Raw genomic sequence first — 19,105 nt, 5'->3', positions numbered from 1 at the left:
TAATATTAATCTGGTGGGCATTAGCAAAGACACAAAATTATGGGGTTCTGCAAAAAAAGACATTGCTGCACCTTGTAAAAAAAAAGCGCTTGTGTGTGTAAATATAAGTAAGATAACTATAATATGTTTTTAGGTTATTCTGAAGAAAAAGTTCTACCAGACTATACTATCATCTGTTGGTTTCAAAGAGTGCCCTGATGTAATGAAAAAATGACTAGTCTTGCTTAAAATACCCATTTAATCTTATTCTAAGCTTATTTGTACTATACTGTCAAAACCTAACCCTAAGGGATTGTAATGTATGGATTGTAACTTCTTGACACATCCACGATTAAATTATTGTCTGTTGATGTTGGCTCCGTTCAGGGGATTTAAGACTCGTGACGGGCAATTAGCTAGTGAACAAAAGCAACTCAAAGTCACAATGAAGGGATTTGTGCGCCATATTAACTGCATGTCTCTAAAAGTAAAGGGAAATTTGGAAGTGTACAGTGTACAATGGCCATGGTTAGGCCATTAAAGGGACAGTAACACCACTTCACTATGACAAATTACTGTTGCTGCACAAAGATGTATAATAAATAAATAATTTATTATATAAATTGTATTTTCAGACCCATTAATATTTTTGTGACAAAGGCACAAGTTAGATTTTTATACCATATATGATTTTGACTGTTTATAAAGTGTCACTTTTATTTGCGATAATTAAACCACAAATCCTGTGGGCAAGGGCACATAAAGACTGTATGTTAATTACTCAAGAAAATTTTCAGTTCTTAAAATTCAGGAGCAGAAAAACTGTTCAAGAATCTGTGCTAAAATTTTGCCATATGCTTTGTTTCACCTGAAAAAAAGAATTTCTTTCTGAGAAGAATTTCCATTGCAAGATTAAAAGGAAAAAAAACAAAAAAACATTCTTACTCCAATGCATTTGGCACATGAAAAAATGCCCACTGACTCCAATACTTTGGCAGTTCAGGGATACTGATGCATTCTGGGGTCAAAATCCTAGTTGTAACAAATGCTTGCTGTTTTGATCCCTGTCCCATTATATGACATTCAGGGCTGCCAGCTGGCCAATATTTTACAGGCCTGGCTGGTTAAAATTGTATTTAGTGCCAATGTTATCAACAGGGAACAGACGGTTAAAATTCCAGCAAGGCCCGTGATTTTTCCAGATGACTTGTCAACTAGGATTGCCACCTGTTCGGTTTTGACCAGGACAGTCCGATTTTCGGAAGGGCTGTCCGAATCATAACTGCCTGCTCGGTTTTCCAAATTAGGAAAACCGCGCAAGACTCACTGTGACTGACAACGTGATCAGCCAATCACCACTTCATAGCCCTGCCCCCATGATGTCACCAACCCGCCCCTGTAACATCATTGGCCACCCCTTGTGATGTCACCGCCCACCCCCTTCCCAGAGAAAGAAGCCGGCAGAGGTGGCAACCCTAGTATCAACCCTAATGCCATTATTTCCTTTTGCAAACCTTGTCCCAAATTGGGGTCACTAAGGTCTTAACACTAACTCAACCAGGCGAGAATATAAAGTGATGATTCTGATCGCCTATTTTCTAAACCATTCATACGGGACACAGTTCTTACAAACTCGTTAGCCAGCGTGGAATGTATCTAAATTACACTAATGTTTTAATCAGGAGATAAATATGTCAATGATTTCCCCTGCACTAGCGCTTGCTTTATCCCTTGATAAATATTCAGTGCAGACATTAAATCAGACTCGAATAACCCTTCACATAATAGTGTGTCAGTTTCCATAAGAGCACCTAAATTATTTTATGGTAATTATTTCTACAGCACATATGTTTAAAAATCATGTGGGAGATGTGTCTACTTTGTAATGTCTTTCTTTAACTAGGACTTTTGCTGCTAGTTGTCCCAAGCCATCTTTTGTTGTATTTACAGTAGCAAATCTACATTTTTGTTATTATTAACATTTATTTATAAAGCGCCAACATATTCTGCAGCACTGTACAATAAGTGGGTTTCATACATTGGACATACAGAGTAACATATAAAGCAATCAATAACTGATACAAGAGGTGAAGAGAGCCCTGCCCAAAAGAGCTTACAATTTATATACATATATGTGTATAGTGACTGGTCCTCTATATGATTATAAAGACAGGAGTATAGAAACAATTCTTAATACCAGGGGTGTTTAACCTTTTTAACTTCAATACCTTTTTTTTATAGAGCAATACAGCATAAATATTTTGCGTTGAGGAGATAGGGTGCCAGAAGTAACATAAATGCTAGGTTCCATGTGCACCCTAATTAAAAACATTTCGATTTCTGTTGTGTGGCAAATTCCTGCCTCTCCAGGAGAGTTTTTAAGATACCAATCCCCAAAAACTGTGGCCCAGGGCCAAAAGTATGGAACCCCCCAGCCTGCAGGATTTATTATTGTTTTGTCTGAGCTGGCATCAAGCAAAGAGTAAGGAAAAAGTCAAGAATCAGAAGTCTCTATAAAATTATATCATTTGTAAAAACCCTGCATCATCTAAATAAACCATTTTCATAAAAGTATGCTTTTATAATCCAATTTGTAAAGATTCTATAATATTCCACTCAATATAATGTAATATAATAATGTAATATAATGTAAAAAATCAGTTGGTTAAGTATTTATTCCGGAGGTATAGTTTTCCTTTTAGTATTAAAATATCTAAGGGATGATTCAGGTTCATCATTCTGCCGCATGTAGTCATGCAATTTCTGCCACTGATGCAACAAGGGCAAATTCAGGTGACTTGTTGGTTGAAAAAAATCACACACACAAGGGGGGCATATTTTTCCAGGGGCAAAAGGATCACAGCATTGAGCAAACATACACCACACTGCTATACAACTTAGGTGGGGGATTGGAGTATTTTTACAACAATCTGAGTACAACTGCCCTTTTATTCTTAATAAACACTGTAAGCACTGAAATCATGCTTAAATCCCCCAACAAGGCCCAATGGACACTGAGATGGGTACTGCCTATGCCCTTTTCTGGGGGCCCCATTGAATTCTGTCCTTGTGCAGTATAAATCATTGAATTTATTATAATTGCCCCCTATTTTGGATGCACCAAATGACTTTTTGCACCAAATCAGGGGGTTCATTTCTCATTCATGCCATAGTATACTTGAATATACATGAATTCCATTCTACAGTGATCTGCACGTGACCCAGTACAGCATTGCTAAGGCTAAGGTGTCAACCATAAATACTGCATCCCGAAAGATTTTTTTCAAGATATCTTTTTAGCTGATTAGCCCATCATTTCTTGCAAAATCCACGTTACACAAATCATACCGAACATGAGCAATTACTTTCCTGTAATAGTTTTTGAACCATACCGCCTTGAAGTTAAATCATTAGCGAGCAATGCTAATCATGTTTCTCATTCCGTATGTTCTCATTTCTGTGCTTTTTTCATGAGATAGCAGAGCAGGCTAATGTAATGAGCAATAGAATAGCGAGCAGATATATGGCTGTCTCCATAGCAATTTAGGCAGGTTTGCTGGTTTCCCTAGTTACACTTTTGACCGATAACCATCTGTTGTTCTTCTGGGCTCTAGGCCCAAGAGGGGAACAATAGACAGAAATAATACTGCTTACATTTTTATTAAAAGGTAGGGAAAAGCAGGATATTGGTTTAATACTAGGCACTTGGTGATGGTGGTTTTATTTGAGCAAATTGGGCTGGGGATAGCCCAGAGGCAGGGTGCTGTATGTCCAGATGGATTATCTATATTGTGCAATTTTGATTTGTGTTTTATTTGATATCATCTCAGTATTTTGGTGCCACTCATTGCGTGGCGGTGCAGCCAAAGTGCCCTTGTTTTGGCAAGATCAGAAGGCAGAATACACATTTTGTGCTATAGTAGCCATTCTGATTTAACATACTATAGGGTTGATTCACTAAGGTGCGATAAGTTTTATCCAACATTTTTTTTGCGTTAAAATTGACAGGAAAAAACGCACAATTCGCTAAAGTATTATCGCATGCGTTAAGTCTCATATCGCGTGCGTTAATTTATACGCAATCGCATGTGTTAATTTTACCGCATTGCGTTAATTAGCGCACAGAAATAATACTAACGCATGATTCACAAACACTTAGATGCGCTAAATATCGCATTAGTCTGTGCGAAAAATAACACCTACTTGGAGCAGGCGGTAATTATAGAAGAGTACAGTTAATGAGCTTTTGGCAACACAATATGGACTTTGCAGTGGGATTTATTCAAGTCTGTGTTGGCCCTAGAGTGATGCAGCCGCCAGTTTGCAGGGAAATTGGCCATTTTCATAAAAGTAGTTTTATGAAAGTAATGGCATGTATGGCTAATATGGCGTGTGTTTTTTTGTACGCAGCGACTATTTGTGCGTGATATGTTGATTACCGTGTGTTCCTTCAAATACCGCACGAAAATAGCCTTTGCGACTTAAATAATGCAAGCAGTATCGCGTCTAAATTAACGCAAGTATGCTTTTAGTGAAACGTGCGTTAAGACGCAAAAAATTAGAAACAATAAAATTTTTAATGCATGCTATAAATAGCTCTCGTTTTATCCCACTTTAGTGAATCAGCCCTTATGCATCATATCACCGACAATATAAATATATATTTTTAGAATTATCTACAAAGTTAAAAAGGAAACTTTACTAAAATTCGATTGTGTTTCACGATTTGTTTTTTTTTTTGTGCCAAAATACATTTGTCACAGGAAAAAAACTTGATTTTTTTTCAAGATTTATCATGCAACAAAACTGAAAGCAAAAACACGCCATCTAAAACCAGTCGAGATCATGTAGAAGTTAATGGGGCCGATTCACTAAAGCGTGATAATGCTTATCGCATGCTTTTTTGCATTAAAAAGCACTTGATAAGTAAGTAACAATTCATCAAAGTCATTTCGCAAAAACGAATATCGCATGCGCAAAAAAAACGCATACGTTATTTACCTCGCATTGCGTTAATTCTCGCATATAAATAATACTAACGCATGATTCACAAACACATATGAAGCATTAAATGTGCTAAATATCTCATAAATCTGTGAGAATATTAACACCTACTTGGGGAAGGCGGTACTTTTTGTACGTGGTTCGTGAGCTTTTGGCAACACAATATGGACTTTGCAGTGGGATTTATTCAAGTCTGTGTTGGCCCTAGAGTGATGCAGCCTCCAGTTTGCAGGGAAATGGGCATTTTCAGAACAGTAGTTTTACCGAAAGTAATGGTTACGTGCGTTGTCGTGCGAAAAATATCGCGCGCAGCGGGAAATAACGCAAGCTGCGGAAAATAATGCAAGAAAAATGCTCATCGCGAGTTAAATAACGCAAAGAACATCTCGTCTAAATTATGGCGCCTGTCCTTTTAGTGAATCGTGCGTTAAGTCGCAAAAAATAAGAAGCAATAAAATTTTTACCGCATGCTATAAATATCGCTCGTTTTAACGCACTTTAGTGAATCGGCCCCAATGGCAGGTGTCGCTTTTACAAATAGAAGATGTTTCTTTACTTTGTGGTTTTAGAGGTTTGGGTGTTTTTTTTTTTTACGCTTACATTTGTGCAACATTACGAAAATGTTGTGGTTTTCACATTTTTTCTGCATCTTTTTTCATTAGTGCATTTTTAATTCTGATCTTTTAATAAATGACTAACATTAATGGAAATGAGTTTAGCTGTGGTTTAAAAAACACCTCTAAAATCACAAAAATGCTGAAAATGTTGATAAATGGCCTCCAAGGGGCAGATTTATTATATATATCATTTTTGTAATGTCTTTTCTATTTTTACCTATAAACTGATAAATTGAAGAATTAGGGGGCCATTTACCAAGTTTTGGATTTTTTCTTATGATTCAGATTTTTTAGCTCTAAAAGTGAGACAAATTGTTCTACCTGCAGCTGACTGAAAAAAGCCAATCACTGATTGGTTGCTATGGATTACTGCCCATGGGCAAATTTGCCCAGTGTTGATAAATGAGCCCCCATTTTTGATAAATCTGCCCCTAAGCAACTGCCCTGCATTCTATCCAAGTGCATTTCAAGCATATTTTTTCTTAGTAGTTTGTTATATAAATTTGTTTTTTTTTTCAAAATGTAGAGAACAAATTAGCCCTGCACCTTTTAAAGCAGTTGCATAAAGCAAGATCAAGTGCATGGTCGCTACTCCCAGAACATCCCCTGACAGAAGCTGTGGGCAGTATTTACAACTTCCATTATCTCAGAGCTCAAGTGAAAATTTTATTGCTGTGCTGTTTTGGCTAAGATAGTGTGTGCTGACCCTTTAGGTTCACTACTGAAGCAGGATGAGCCTGTAGAAAAGGTTTGCATTAAATGTAATGAAGCAAATTAGAAAATCAATAAGACAGGAAGAGAGTAACTGTCATAAAATGAATGCAAATTCTAAAGTTCATGATAGTTGAGAGGCCATTGGGAACTGTAATCAAAACCAATACAATTACTTATTGGCACTTTGGCTCACTCCTCCTTGTGTGCCCCTCTGCATCTTTATAAAGGGGACAATTACTGCTTCTCTTAACAAAGGTCTAGAGCCATAAAGGAGACAGGGCGGCATATGGCATTTATATTTGTGTGCCTGGCACACTGCAAATTCATCCAGCAATCATTATCCTACGGATATTAGGGTTACCTCTGACTGCCCTCTTTGGTCAGATAATTTATTCTTAGCAGAAACTGTGCCCATTAATGTAAAACAGCAAAAGCTACAAACACTGGTTGAAAATTACTTAATTAAAAAGCAGACAGATAATTATTCAGACCCTGCCGAACTGACTTTTTATAGAAGTTTATATTCTGCAGGTCTATGATGCATTTTCCGTAGGGTTTGGACTCTCATTTTTGTAATTTGTTACTGAAAGAGAACTCAAATATAGGCAACCATGAAAGAAGGATTTGAGCTAAATAAAAAAAGTATGATTCCATATGCAGGCATACTCTTTATTCATCCAAATTATCCAAATAATCCAAATTATGGAAAGATCCCTTATCTGGAAAACCCCAGGCCCATACCATTCTGGAAAACAGGTCCCATACCTGTATTTGATATAATTTTTAATGGAAACATTGACATGGTTGTTAGGTTGTTATTTAATGGAACAAGTGACTTGGAATTGCCATTGTCTATGGAGTATCTGGAGCAACAGATTTAACTGAATGGATCATTATACTTTCCTCCCCACCCCTCCACCTGCTTTATACCAATGTAAAGGTGTAGTGGGGAGAGGGGTGCAACTGAAACCTGAAAAGGGATAGTTTACAACTCAACTGCAATGAGCAAGTCACCATGTTTTTACTCAAAATGCAGCATTTTCCTCACAATTCCAGCCTAATTACACCTGTGAGATGGCTATGTGCCTGAGGGTTTTAATTAACAATTATTCTGTGTAGGACTCACTAATTATTCAATTATGAGTGTTGTGTAATATATTTTGGAATTTAAAAACACATTCACAAAGGTACTTGTGTCAATGCACACCCTGCCATGCCTGTGCTCTGCACCAAATCTGCACCAAATGCTGATTGATTCTGCTTTGCTGAATAAGGTGCCAAGTACTGGGTGCACAGACACAAGTGTAAGTGTAAGTTCTTTTGGGCAGGGACCTCTTTACCTCTTGTATCAGTTATGAGTTGTATGTAATCTGTGTATGCTCGATGTATACATCCATTTATTGCAACAGGTTGGTGCTTTATAAATACAGTTGATAATACCGGTAATAATAATAATGGTAAGAAGACAGAGGTGTTGGTGGCTCTCCCCTGGTCTCCCATCCCCCAGCAGTATTCTCCCGAGTTTTTCGAAGTCTCCCGAAGTCCTGCCGTGAATTCCCGACATGCACGCACAGTAAGCTTTTGGTGCCTGCATTTGATGCATCGGCACATGTAATAGTAGAATTTTTTGGGTTCAGCTGCAATTTTGCACATGCGTGTAACGTAAGTTCTGGAAACATGTGTGACATGTGAAATCACTTCTGGGTATCAGCAAAAACTTTTTGCACCCCCCATAGAGAGTTCTGCATGTTAACAGCTCTGCATTTTTAGAGCTAATATATCTTTTTTTCTCTGTACTTCAGAACTAATTATTATTATTAAGCTACAATATATTGTTTTCTGAATGTCAAACATTGCAAGATAATAGCAGGCTACTATTTCTTCAAATTACCTATGAACTTGGTAATATTTCTTATCTATTAAAGAGGAAATTCTACTTGGCATCCAAGTAATAAAATCATTACATAAAATGGTGTTTTTCTAAGCAGTGTGGAACAAGCTGCTCTTGCTGTATTGATCAGAAAAACTGTATGCTCTGAACTGATGCATCTTCAGTAATGTCTTTTCTATCTGATTGCTTCTTTAAAAAGAATAATCAATATGTTGTGTCTTGCCAGTCAGGAAGAATCCCTCAATAAACATAAAAGTGGGGAGGCAAATTAATTTCATATTTGGCTGGGATCTTTTTATGCAATTCTGCGCAGCTTTCCAAAAGTTAAAAAAAAATATTGTAGTAAAAATGTTCGATCCAAGGCACTGAACTGGCATTGTACTATAGATCAGAGTATCAATGGCATACTTTTTATTGCTACTGAATGGGAGTGATGCAATCTCTACAATATTCAGATGGAAGGTGTGTAAAGGTGATTATGTTGCTTGCACCCATGTGAAAAGGATTATTGCACCTCATATGTGTGCTGAAAAATTGATTGTATCTGGAATATAAGGCTGATGCCACACGCGGCATAGGGCTGATTTTTTCGGCAAGCGGTAAAACGCTTGCCGAAAATTCAGCCCTACGCCTGCTACTTGTGCCTGCACCCGAATGAATGAGATACACTCGGGTGCAGGCACATGTAGCCGATATACGCATGAAAACGCGAGACTTTGCATTCTCACGCGTTTTCATGCGTATATCGGCTGCATGTGCCTGCACCCGAGCGTATCTCATTCATTCGGAAAAACGCTTGCCGATAAAATCAGCCCTACACCGCGTGTGGCATCAGCCTAATGCATCGGCACAACATAAATACATTTCTCATTATACTGGGCAGGTGTCAACACAAGTGCTACTGGCATCACACCCAGAAAAGAGAATTTTTAGGGGCGGTGTTTGTAAATAGATGTAGCTGTGGCTGCATAACCTGCGTACCTTTAAACACTGTAGCAACACTTTTGGGGTTATGTAATAAAAGGCACTAAATTTGCCCATGTGCAGTTACCCATAGCAAACAATAAGATGTTTGCCTTTTGACATGTAGCCAGTAGTGATGAGCAAATCTGCCCCGTTTTGGCAAAAAATCTTTAAAAAGATTTGCGGAAAAATTACCAAAAGGCAGAAATGATGCGTGAAGCCCTTTCGCGTCACACTTCCAGGCCCAACTGCACAGCTATATTTAAAGGAAGGAGAAGGGCCGGGGAAGGGGGACTATGGTACAGCAGATCTTGTGGTCCGGACCTGCCACTATATGGGTAACTAAACCTGGACAAACTTTTGTGCTTTTTATTAAATAACCCCAAAAGTGTTACTTTTATATTTGTACTAAAATACAAATAAACAATAAGTTAATCATAATACAAGCAAGCTAGCCCAGGGCTCCAGCAGTGGTGCAGTGACGCGCTTACACATGATATCATTCTGCCATGGCTTAGTACCAAATTCCAAGCCCTTAATTCAATTAATTGTAGGTTTTGTAGTCCAAGTTCCTGGGTGCTGCACTATTTACTATAGTTCTACATTTATTGGTTTCTGACTTTTGGCTTTTTGTTCCTGACTATCCTGATCATTGCCTGTCCTGACCTGTGCCTGCATCTGACTAACGACCTGATTAACACCTTAAATACTTAATATTGGATTTTAGTTCGTTCCTCAGCCTTAAGTTTCCTTTTAACTCTTGCATTTTTAGTTGAAAAAGCAGTCCGACTCTAATGATTCTCCATTCCAAAATGCCAGTTGCTTCCAGTTTGCCAAAAATGGTGCCAAATGGTGCAAAGTGCAAGTTGTGACTTCCAGAGCTCTCTTTATGTATTGCACCTATACACGCAACTACAAAAATGTTTTGTGCAGATACTGTGCATTGGCAAAGACTCAATATACACCCTGTTTACAAGTTGCCCTCAATTGGACAATACAATGCAATACTACCAACCCCTGTACCCCACTAGCCATTAGATCTCATAATTTCAGTTAGAAAGTGGTTGTAAGGGATCCCCATTTATTGAATCCTATATGTAGATCAAAACTTGTGTCAGGGGACTGAAGGTCCCATACAATTATTTTAATTATTACAGTTTTTAAAACAATTTTAATTTGCATGGCATTTGAGAAAATAATATATATCAGAGGGATCATGAGTTGCAGTGCTGCTAGAGGCCAGAGTTCTGCTAGAATCCAGACTCACTGGGAACAAAAAAGTCAGCCATTGTCAATTAGGTATCTAAACTAGTAGTCGTTTTTATAATGATATTTCCATTGTGAACATTAAAATGACTAAAGCAGGGGAAACTGTGGGCATTTAGATGCATATAACTATATCAGCAACTGAATTTTAAATTATGATTTGCCATATCATTTTGAGAATTAGGTTTGGTGCCCTGGACCTTTAAACCTTGAACAAGCAAGAGCAGTCTCATTGGTGCTGATATATACAGGTCCTTTTCAAAAAATTAGCATATTGTGATAAAGTTCATTATTTTCTGTAATGTACTGATAAACATAAGACTTTCATATATTTTAGATTCATTACACACAACTGAAGTAGTCCAAGCCTTTTCTTGTTTTAATATTGATGATTGTGGCATACAGCTCATGAAAACCCAAAATTCCTATCTCAAAAAATTAGCATATTTCATCCGACCAATAAAAGAAAAGTGTTTTTAATACAAAAAAAGTCAACCTTCAAATAATTATGTTCAGTTATGCACTCAATACTTGGTCGGGAATCCTTTTGCAGAAATGACTGCTTCAATGTGGCGTGGCATGGAGGCAATCAGCCTGTGGCACTGCTCAGGTGTTATGGAGGCCCAGGATGCTTCAATAGCGGCCTTAAGCTCATCCAGAGTGTTGGGTCTTGTGTCTCTCAACTTTCTCTTCACAATATCCCACAGATTCTCTATGGGGTTCAGGTCAGGAGAGTTGGCAGGCCAATTGAGCACAGTAATACCATGGTCAGTAAACCATTTACCAGTGGTTTTGGCACTGTGAGCAGGTGCCAGGTTGTGCTGAAAAATGAAATCTTCATCTCCATAAAGCTTTTCAGCAGATGGAAGCATGAAGTGCTCCAAAATCTCCTGATAGCTAGCTGCATTGACCCTGCCCTTGATAAAACACAGTGGACCAACACCAGCAGCTGACATGGCACCCCAGACCATCACTGACTGTGGGTACTTGACACTGGACTTCAGGCATTTTGGCATTTCCCTCTCCCCAGTCTTCCTCCAGACTCTGGCACCTTGATTTCCGAATGACATACTTTGGACCACTGAGCAACAGTCCAGTGCTGCTTCTCTGTAGCCCAGGTCAGGCAATTCTGCCGCTGTTTCTGGTTCAAAAGTGGCTTGACCTGGGGAATGCGGCACCTGTAGCCCATTTCCTGCACACGCCTGTACATGGTGGCTCTGGATGTTTCTACTCCAGACTCAGTCCACTGCTTCCGCAGGTCCCCCAAGGTCAGGAATCGGTCCTTCTCCACAATCTTCCTCAGGGCCCAGTCACCTCTTCTCGTTGTGCAGCGTTTTCTGCCACACTTTTTCCTTCCCACAGACTTCCCACTGAGGTGCCTTGATACAGCACTCTGGGAACAGCCTATTCGTTCAGAAATTTCTTTCTGTGTCTTACCCTCTTGCTTGAGGGTGTCAATGATGGCCTTCTGGACAGCAGTCAGGTTGGCAGTCTTACCCATGATTGCGGTTTTGAGTAATGAACCAGGCTGGGAGTTTCTAAAAGCCTCAGGAATCTTTTTAAGGTTTTTAGAGTTAATTAGTTGATTCAGATGATTAGGTTAATAGCTCGTTTAGAGAACCTTTTCATGATATGCTAATTTTTTGAGATAGGAATTTTGGGTTTTCATGAGCTGTATGCCACAATCATCAATATTAAAACAAGAAAAGGCTTGGACTACTTCAGTTGTGTGTAATGAATCTAAAATATATGAAAGTCTTATGTTTATCAGTACATTACAGAAAATAATGAACTTTATCACAATATGCTAATTTTTTGAAAAGGACCTGTATATATATATTTTTAATTTAGTACCAAAACCTTCATATTATTTTGTGTATTTGGTGCCAGAGGCTTAAAGGCCTATATACCATACAAATAAATAAATTAGTCTTCTGCTGGAAAGATAAAATGGGGCAGCAATGACATTCTCAACAAAAGTCTTTGTTGATATTTTTCATATCACTCTCTTAGTAAATCACAATACATTTTCTTGCAACAACCAAGCAGAAAGCAAGCCCACACAGCTTTGTATTTACTAAAATACGTTGGAAGGGAATGCGTTTAACAGTTGTGTGTGTTATTCTTTATTCCACTTATGTGGTGGAGAAGTATTTGGCAATGAATGCACAAAATACACCATATGTCTTTTTAGAAGTTATTGTTCCCTTCTGCATTATATGTGGGAGGTTCTTATGTACTCGCTAATACATGTACAAGTATTCGTTTATTACATTTTCTAGCAAAGTGCTTAAGTACGGAAATTAATTTCAATAACATGTGAGATTAGTGGTCAGAGCCTCAGGGTTACTGCCATAGGACGTGAGAAAAGAAAACCTACAATTATTATACAATAATGGGTGCAAGAAAACAGTTTGGGAACTACATCCTTACAATCCTTGCGAAAATAGAAGCAATATATCTTGGGAGTGGGAGTCAGGGTGGTTTATGAGCTATAGTTCCTGCCAAATAAATCTTTACTTGGCATCTAGACAGCTTGGCTCAAGCCTTGGATGCAGTGCCTTGAAACTGGTGCCACACAGAAGGCACGCCATAAAAGACTAGCAAACCTGCAATGAACTCTGTCATGTATACGTTTAATATAATAAAAAAAACTGGATGCATGGAAAGAACAGCCATACATAGAATTGGCAGATTATCTCAAGGTGATTCCATCTTATTCTTGATTATTTTCATGTGGCATGGCTTTCCTAGACTTCAATAAAGATGTTACTAAATTTCCTTGGAGAGTCCGCCTTGTAGAAGAAATGCATTTTTATTTGGTTCATTTATCCCAACTTGGTCATCTTAATAGTGAAATAATTGCCCTTTAGAAATAGCTACAGCTGACCGCTTGTCTGACCAATATCTGGTCAAAACTGATATCAAAGTAAGTCATGCCTCATCACAATGGGCTTTAGCTAAAAATGCCCAACCCTAAACCTCACCCCAAGGAAGTAAAATCAGCAGAATGAACACAATCAGAAATAAAATCATTGCATTATTAAATCTAACCAGTGTCACTGGTACAAAGAGGTAAAAAAAAAAAAGTTTTAAAAGTTAAAACTGCAACAATATTAATATTCTCTCATTTGACAGAAACTAATGATGAGGTTCCATTCATTTCAACTTTAATATCAGAGGTATAAAAATGAATATTACTTACAGATTTTTGACATCAGTTATTCCACGAAAAGATTTTCTAGGGAGTCCTTGTATCTGGTTTTCACTCAGATCCCTTAAAAGAAGAAAATAAAGTCCAAATTAATTTTGCTAAATATTGAATTAAAAGAAATATGCCGTAATATAAAATTAGGTACAACGATCACACTTTTATGTTGGATTGGTTACTTGATATGGTGCTGCAGTAATAAGGTGCACCCACTGGGAGTAGTGGTACTATGGAATATAATAGTGAATAGAAGGCTTGATTGACTTTACACTATAAGTAAGGCGTAGGTCCTTCTTACAAGTAGTGGGATAAAGATGGTGAACAAGGATATAAAAGACCAAGTGGCAGAGGAATGAGTAAAGGAGTGGCCAGTGCAATGGTCTGTGCACGTTGCAGTCCACATGAATAACATGCAAGCTAAAGGCCCCCCATGCATGCCCAAAAGCGCCATGGTGCAATTCTATGTGCTCTGTTCCAGGAGGACTAAGATACAGTATGTGCCTTAGGGACTTTGAAGTGCTATAAACATCCAGCTGTGCATGATATGTTCAAGGAAAATGTTTCATATTCCACCCTAGGCATGGGACCCTCAGATGGTGTTTTCTTAAAAGAATACATGCTCAGAGAAACAAGTTTTTGAGTTCACTCTTTATATCACGGTACATGTATTTTTTTCAAAATGCAACAGCTAATAGTGCTGCTTCAACAGAACTCTGCACTGAAATCCATTTTTTAAAAGAGCAAACAGATTTTCTTTATTTTTAATTTTGAAATTTGACACAGGGCTAGCCATATTCTCAATTTCCCAGAGTGCCACAGCCATGTGACCTGTTCTCTGATAAACTTCAGTCACACTTTCCTACTAAGCTGCAAGTTGGAGTGATATCAACCCCCTCCCTCCAGCAGCATAGTGTGTCTGGCCGGCTTGACCCGGCACTGCTGAAGAACAGTGTTTCAGCTAAACTGATAAAGTCGTGTACTTTCAAACTAAAGATGGGTTAAAATAACCACGTTTAATTTACAGTATTTTTGTTGTCATGATGTTTACAACATTCAGAGTTAAAATGATGACTCCACCAAATCCATCTATTTTCTATGACAACCTGCTTGTAAATGTTATTAATTTTACTTTCTATTGAGACAATGTCCTCTGGCTTACAACACCAGAACCATAAATCTCCAGGACTGTATATTGATTTCATAAATACCTCTAGTAGGCAGAAAAACCTGACAGGTTTAATGGTATTACTGATGCAAGACAGACAAAAGTGCAGGGTCAGAAGTGCTTTTTTTTCTGCATTTCCTGTTTTTCAGTCTTTACCTCTTGTCCTTTCAGTATCAATCCTTCCCAGCTAAACAAAAAGAATTACTAGCAGACAATAGGAGTGTTGTTGCATAAGAAAGCAAGTATACAAAGCCTGAAAGTTATTAATGTCATTCTCTCATAATGGAAACATTTTCTTTGGCCTTATTTATAGGCTTGTTAATGGAACCAACACCAAAACCCTAGAGCCATGGACTCTAATGCTTCACCTTGTCGTCTGAAGCTTGCTCAATTGATTGGCTTCTAAACTCTTCCCACAAGCACTAAACTGTTTCCTAATAATCAAGACACAAGTTATTTTATTTCTTTCAAAGTGTTCTTCTGCAATGGCTTGGGCAAAATATACAGATGTGTAGCAATCTACTGTAAATCCAGATGCACAATTGGAGTGCCACGGGGATTTGTAGTACAGGTACAGGATCCATCATCCGGAAACCGGTTATCCAGAAAGTTCCGAATTACCAGAAGGTCATCTCCCATAGACTCCACTATAAGCAAATAATTCTAATTTTTAAAAATGATATTCCTCTGTAATAATAAAACAGTACCTTGTACTTGATCCCAACTAAGATATAATTAATCCTTAATGGAAGCAAAACAAGGCTATTGGGTTTATTTAATGTTTAAATAATCTTTTAGTAGACTTAAAGTATGGAGATACAAATTACAGAAAGATCCCTTATCCAAGCATTCTGGATAATGGGTCCCATACCTGTACCAAAATCAACATTATGGGGCTGATTTATCAACATTTGAATTTTATTTTTTTTTCTGCAATTCAAATTGTTTTGCACAAAAACTTCCGAATGCAACTTATGATTTATAAAACTCAAATGTTCAATATTTGAGCAAAAATTATGAAAAAACAGTGAAAGTAAAACTTCGGGATCTAATAGCTAATAAGTTCATGTAGACGTAAGTAAGAGTTGTCCTAGGTAAAATTTACGGGGTTACCCATTTATAATGACAAGTAAAATAAGAATTTGATGCATTCAAGTCTTTTTTCATTTTTAATTCAATTGACTTTTTTTATATTCAAATTTGTAAATAAGCAATCATTTCCCTTTAGCAAAGTTTTATCCAAATTGAGTTTATTTGAATTGAAAAACACACTGAATTTGAAAATTGATAAATAAGCCTCTTATGGGGAAATGTAATATACCTAAAGGGGAAAATGTTTGCAATGCGAATAAAACTTCACATTGCAAACAATTTTGCCTTTGCACAGACATCATTTACCTTTTGCGTACTCTTTGTCCCCATAGCTCCCAACTGTCCCGATTTTCACATACAGAAAATAATTAAAAAACACACAAATCTAATTAAAAAGTAGCTTTTGGCAGAGAGCCCAGAAATCTTAATGAGCTTTACCTGCACTTAGATACAATGTTTCTCAGACTTAATTAAATAAGTGGGCTTTTGGCAGAGCGATACTGAGATACAATTGTAACTAATAAGCTAAACAGGTCTCTTGGGGGAACTGAGACTTGCAGCTTAAAGAGCAATTTCACCTTCATTAGCAAAATTGTAATACAGGTATAGGACCCATTATCCAGAATGCTCGGGACCAAGGGTATTCCGGATAAGGGGTCTTTCCGTAATTTGGATCTCCATACCTTAAGTCTACTAAAAAATCAACAAAACATTAATTAAACCCAATAGGATTGTTTTGCATCCAATAATGATTATTTAAATCTTAGTTGGGATCAATTACAAGGTACTGTTTTATTTCTACAGAGAAAAAGGAAATCAGTTTAAAAATTCTGAATTATTTGATTAAAATGGAGTCTATGGGAGACAGGCTTTCCGTAATTCGGAGCTTTCTGGATAACGGGTTTCCGGATAAGGGATCCTATACCTGTAACACATAAAACAACTAGAAACAACTTTTAATAACCTGCCAAATTTAGTCAAATGGGAGTGGTATTTAGCGGGTGTGGTCGCTAAAATTGGCGTGGTCAAGAAACCGCTGCACGCTCCATTTCTTTTTTTATCCCTCTTTCCATTTTCAGACTGTTAGATATGTGTCCCTCATATGACAGTAGGATAGAGATTGCAAATTTTTTAGCACTGTATATGCAATAAAACTTCTTAATAAAAAAGTCGCTAACAATGATGCCATCATCAAGCCCGTCTTAAACACTCGAAATGCACAATTACAATTCTCAATGAAATAATAGTCTAATGAAAAATATTACATTGCAAAATGCTACTTTGTATTCTTATTTGTGCAGTTTTTCCCTTTTCGACTATTATTACATTCTCCCGTGTGTATATAATGAAGAATAACTAGGCAAAGCGTATTTTAATGCCACAGTTATCAGGCAAAAAGAAAGGGTGGAAAGGGTCACGTCAGATGCCATGTTATCTGTGGGGTAGCTCATATTGCCATATTCTCTGAGCAAAGTGAAATCACAGTGATGTAAAATGGAGAAGACACCAAGCGTAAACATGGATTTAAATCTGTGCTTTCCAAACCTCACAAAATGAAATGAAACGTAAGCTCCAATGCAAATCTACATTTGTAATCCATTCGATAGCTCTCAGTCATTCATGTTGTGCATAGTCCTGGAGCCATAAACACAAAGCCTGAGTAAACATTTCATCTAAACACGCAGATTCTTTCTATGTTTTATATTGATATATCATATTTAGGAATTTTTTAAGGAAAATATTTTGATTTCGCTCTTTTGCTTAAAAATAATATGTATGCAGCCTGGAACCATTTGTGTCTAATAAATCAAATACTGCAAGTTCTTGCACCATTTGAAATCAAATGTGATCTAAATTAGGGATGAAGAAGGCATTTGATTATATATATCTTCCAATGTCCCATTTAGCAAATAATAACAAAATGTACCAAAGTTCAATCCAAACAATCCTGCAAGATTCCAGAAATTCGAAATTTGATAGAATTGATCCATTGCTATCCAAATGTATTTTATCAAGGGGAACATTTATAAATATAAATATTGAAATATATCCATTCTTTTGAGGAACGTCAGTTAAGTACAGTAATGTGTCTGTTATCTGAAGTGCTTGGGATCCGGCATTTTCTGGACAATATTAATAAAACAGTATCTTGTAGTGATATCAGGCCGGCCTGACACCCGCGAGTTAGGGTGGGTTCGGGCCGACCTCACCACATCAACTGCGGGTTGCAGACGGGTTCAAGTTGAGCACTCCTGCTCACCCTCCACACATGCAACCTTACACTGGCGGCTTCCTCTTCCGGCTCTCTAATTTACAGGCGTGCACCCAGAATGCCACGCCCCCTTTTGTGCCATCATTGTGGGGCGGGGCAGGGGTCTATAAATAAAGGGAGGAAGATGAGTCGGGTAAGGTTTGGGTTGGGAGCGGGCGGAATAGGGTCGGGTGCGAGTTGAGTATTTCTCGACCCGCACATCACTAGTATCTTGTACTTGATTCCATCTAAGATATAATAAATCCTTATTGGAGGCAAATCTTTTGGGTTTAATTTAAATGATTCTTAAGTAGACAAAGTATGGTGATCCATATTACAAAAAGTACCCTTATTTGGAAAACCCAGGTCCCAATACCTGTATTAACTATCCTATTACATACAGTAATTTAAGAGTAGTCAATGCAATTGTACTCTTCAGAATAGAACTGAGTTAAAAGAAAAAAAAAAGTAACGATATAATTACATATAACTACAAGTTTAACCTTAAATATGTATTTTGAACCAAGAAATGTCTCTTTAGATTCCAGGGACACAGAGCCAATAAGACGAAGCCAGTTATTTACAAATGGGAGAAGTAAGTAAGGCAACAATACAGTTTGTGTTAATGGGCAATAATGGTTTGCAGCAAGTGAATTGCACGCTAATGTTATTATTAATGCCCCCTGCTTTCATGTGCCCACGTGTAAGGCATAAGGGACACAGTGCATAACTGTGGTACATGCATATTAGGGGACACCTGGATTTGTGAGGAAAACTGTTGAATTGTGGGGGAAAAACAAGGCAAATTGGCATCTGAAAACTGCACCATGCACTCGGTTCTTTAATAAACTCTCATACCTGTCATGATATTTTTTACTTTACTTATTTTACCTAGTCAAATATCTTTCATGGCTGCCTGATCCCAGTAGGAAAAATAAAGTAAATTATAATA

At 37.5% G+C, this 19,105-nt stretch overlaps 1 protein-coding gene across 1 annotated transcript in view; it reads right to left on the bottom strand.

Annotated features, from left to right (window-relative positions):
• Nucleotides 1-19,105, bottom strand: part of slit3 (slit guidance ligand 3) — a 382,174-nt gene that overhangs the window by 147,094 nt on the left and 215,975 nt on the right. Inside the window, 1 exon segment of the mRNA NM_001079270.1 lies at nt 13,640-13,711. Within this exon segment, the coding sequence (NP_001072738.1) occupies nt 13,640-13,711 (72 nt within the window).

This window comes from Xenopus tropicalis, chromosome 3, assembly GCF_000004195.4.
Source record: "Xenopus tropicalis strain Nigerian chromosome 3, UCB_Xtro_10.0, whole genome shotgun sequence".
Taxonomy (NCBI): domain Eukaryota; kingdom Metazoa; phylum Chordata; class Amphibia; order Anura; family Pipidae; genus Xenopus; species Xenopus tropicalis.
The sequence above is the reverse complement of the archived record's forward strand: the minus strand, read 5'-3'. Positions and strand labels throughout refer to the sequence as shown.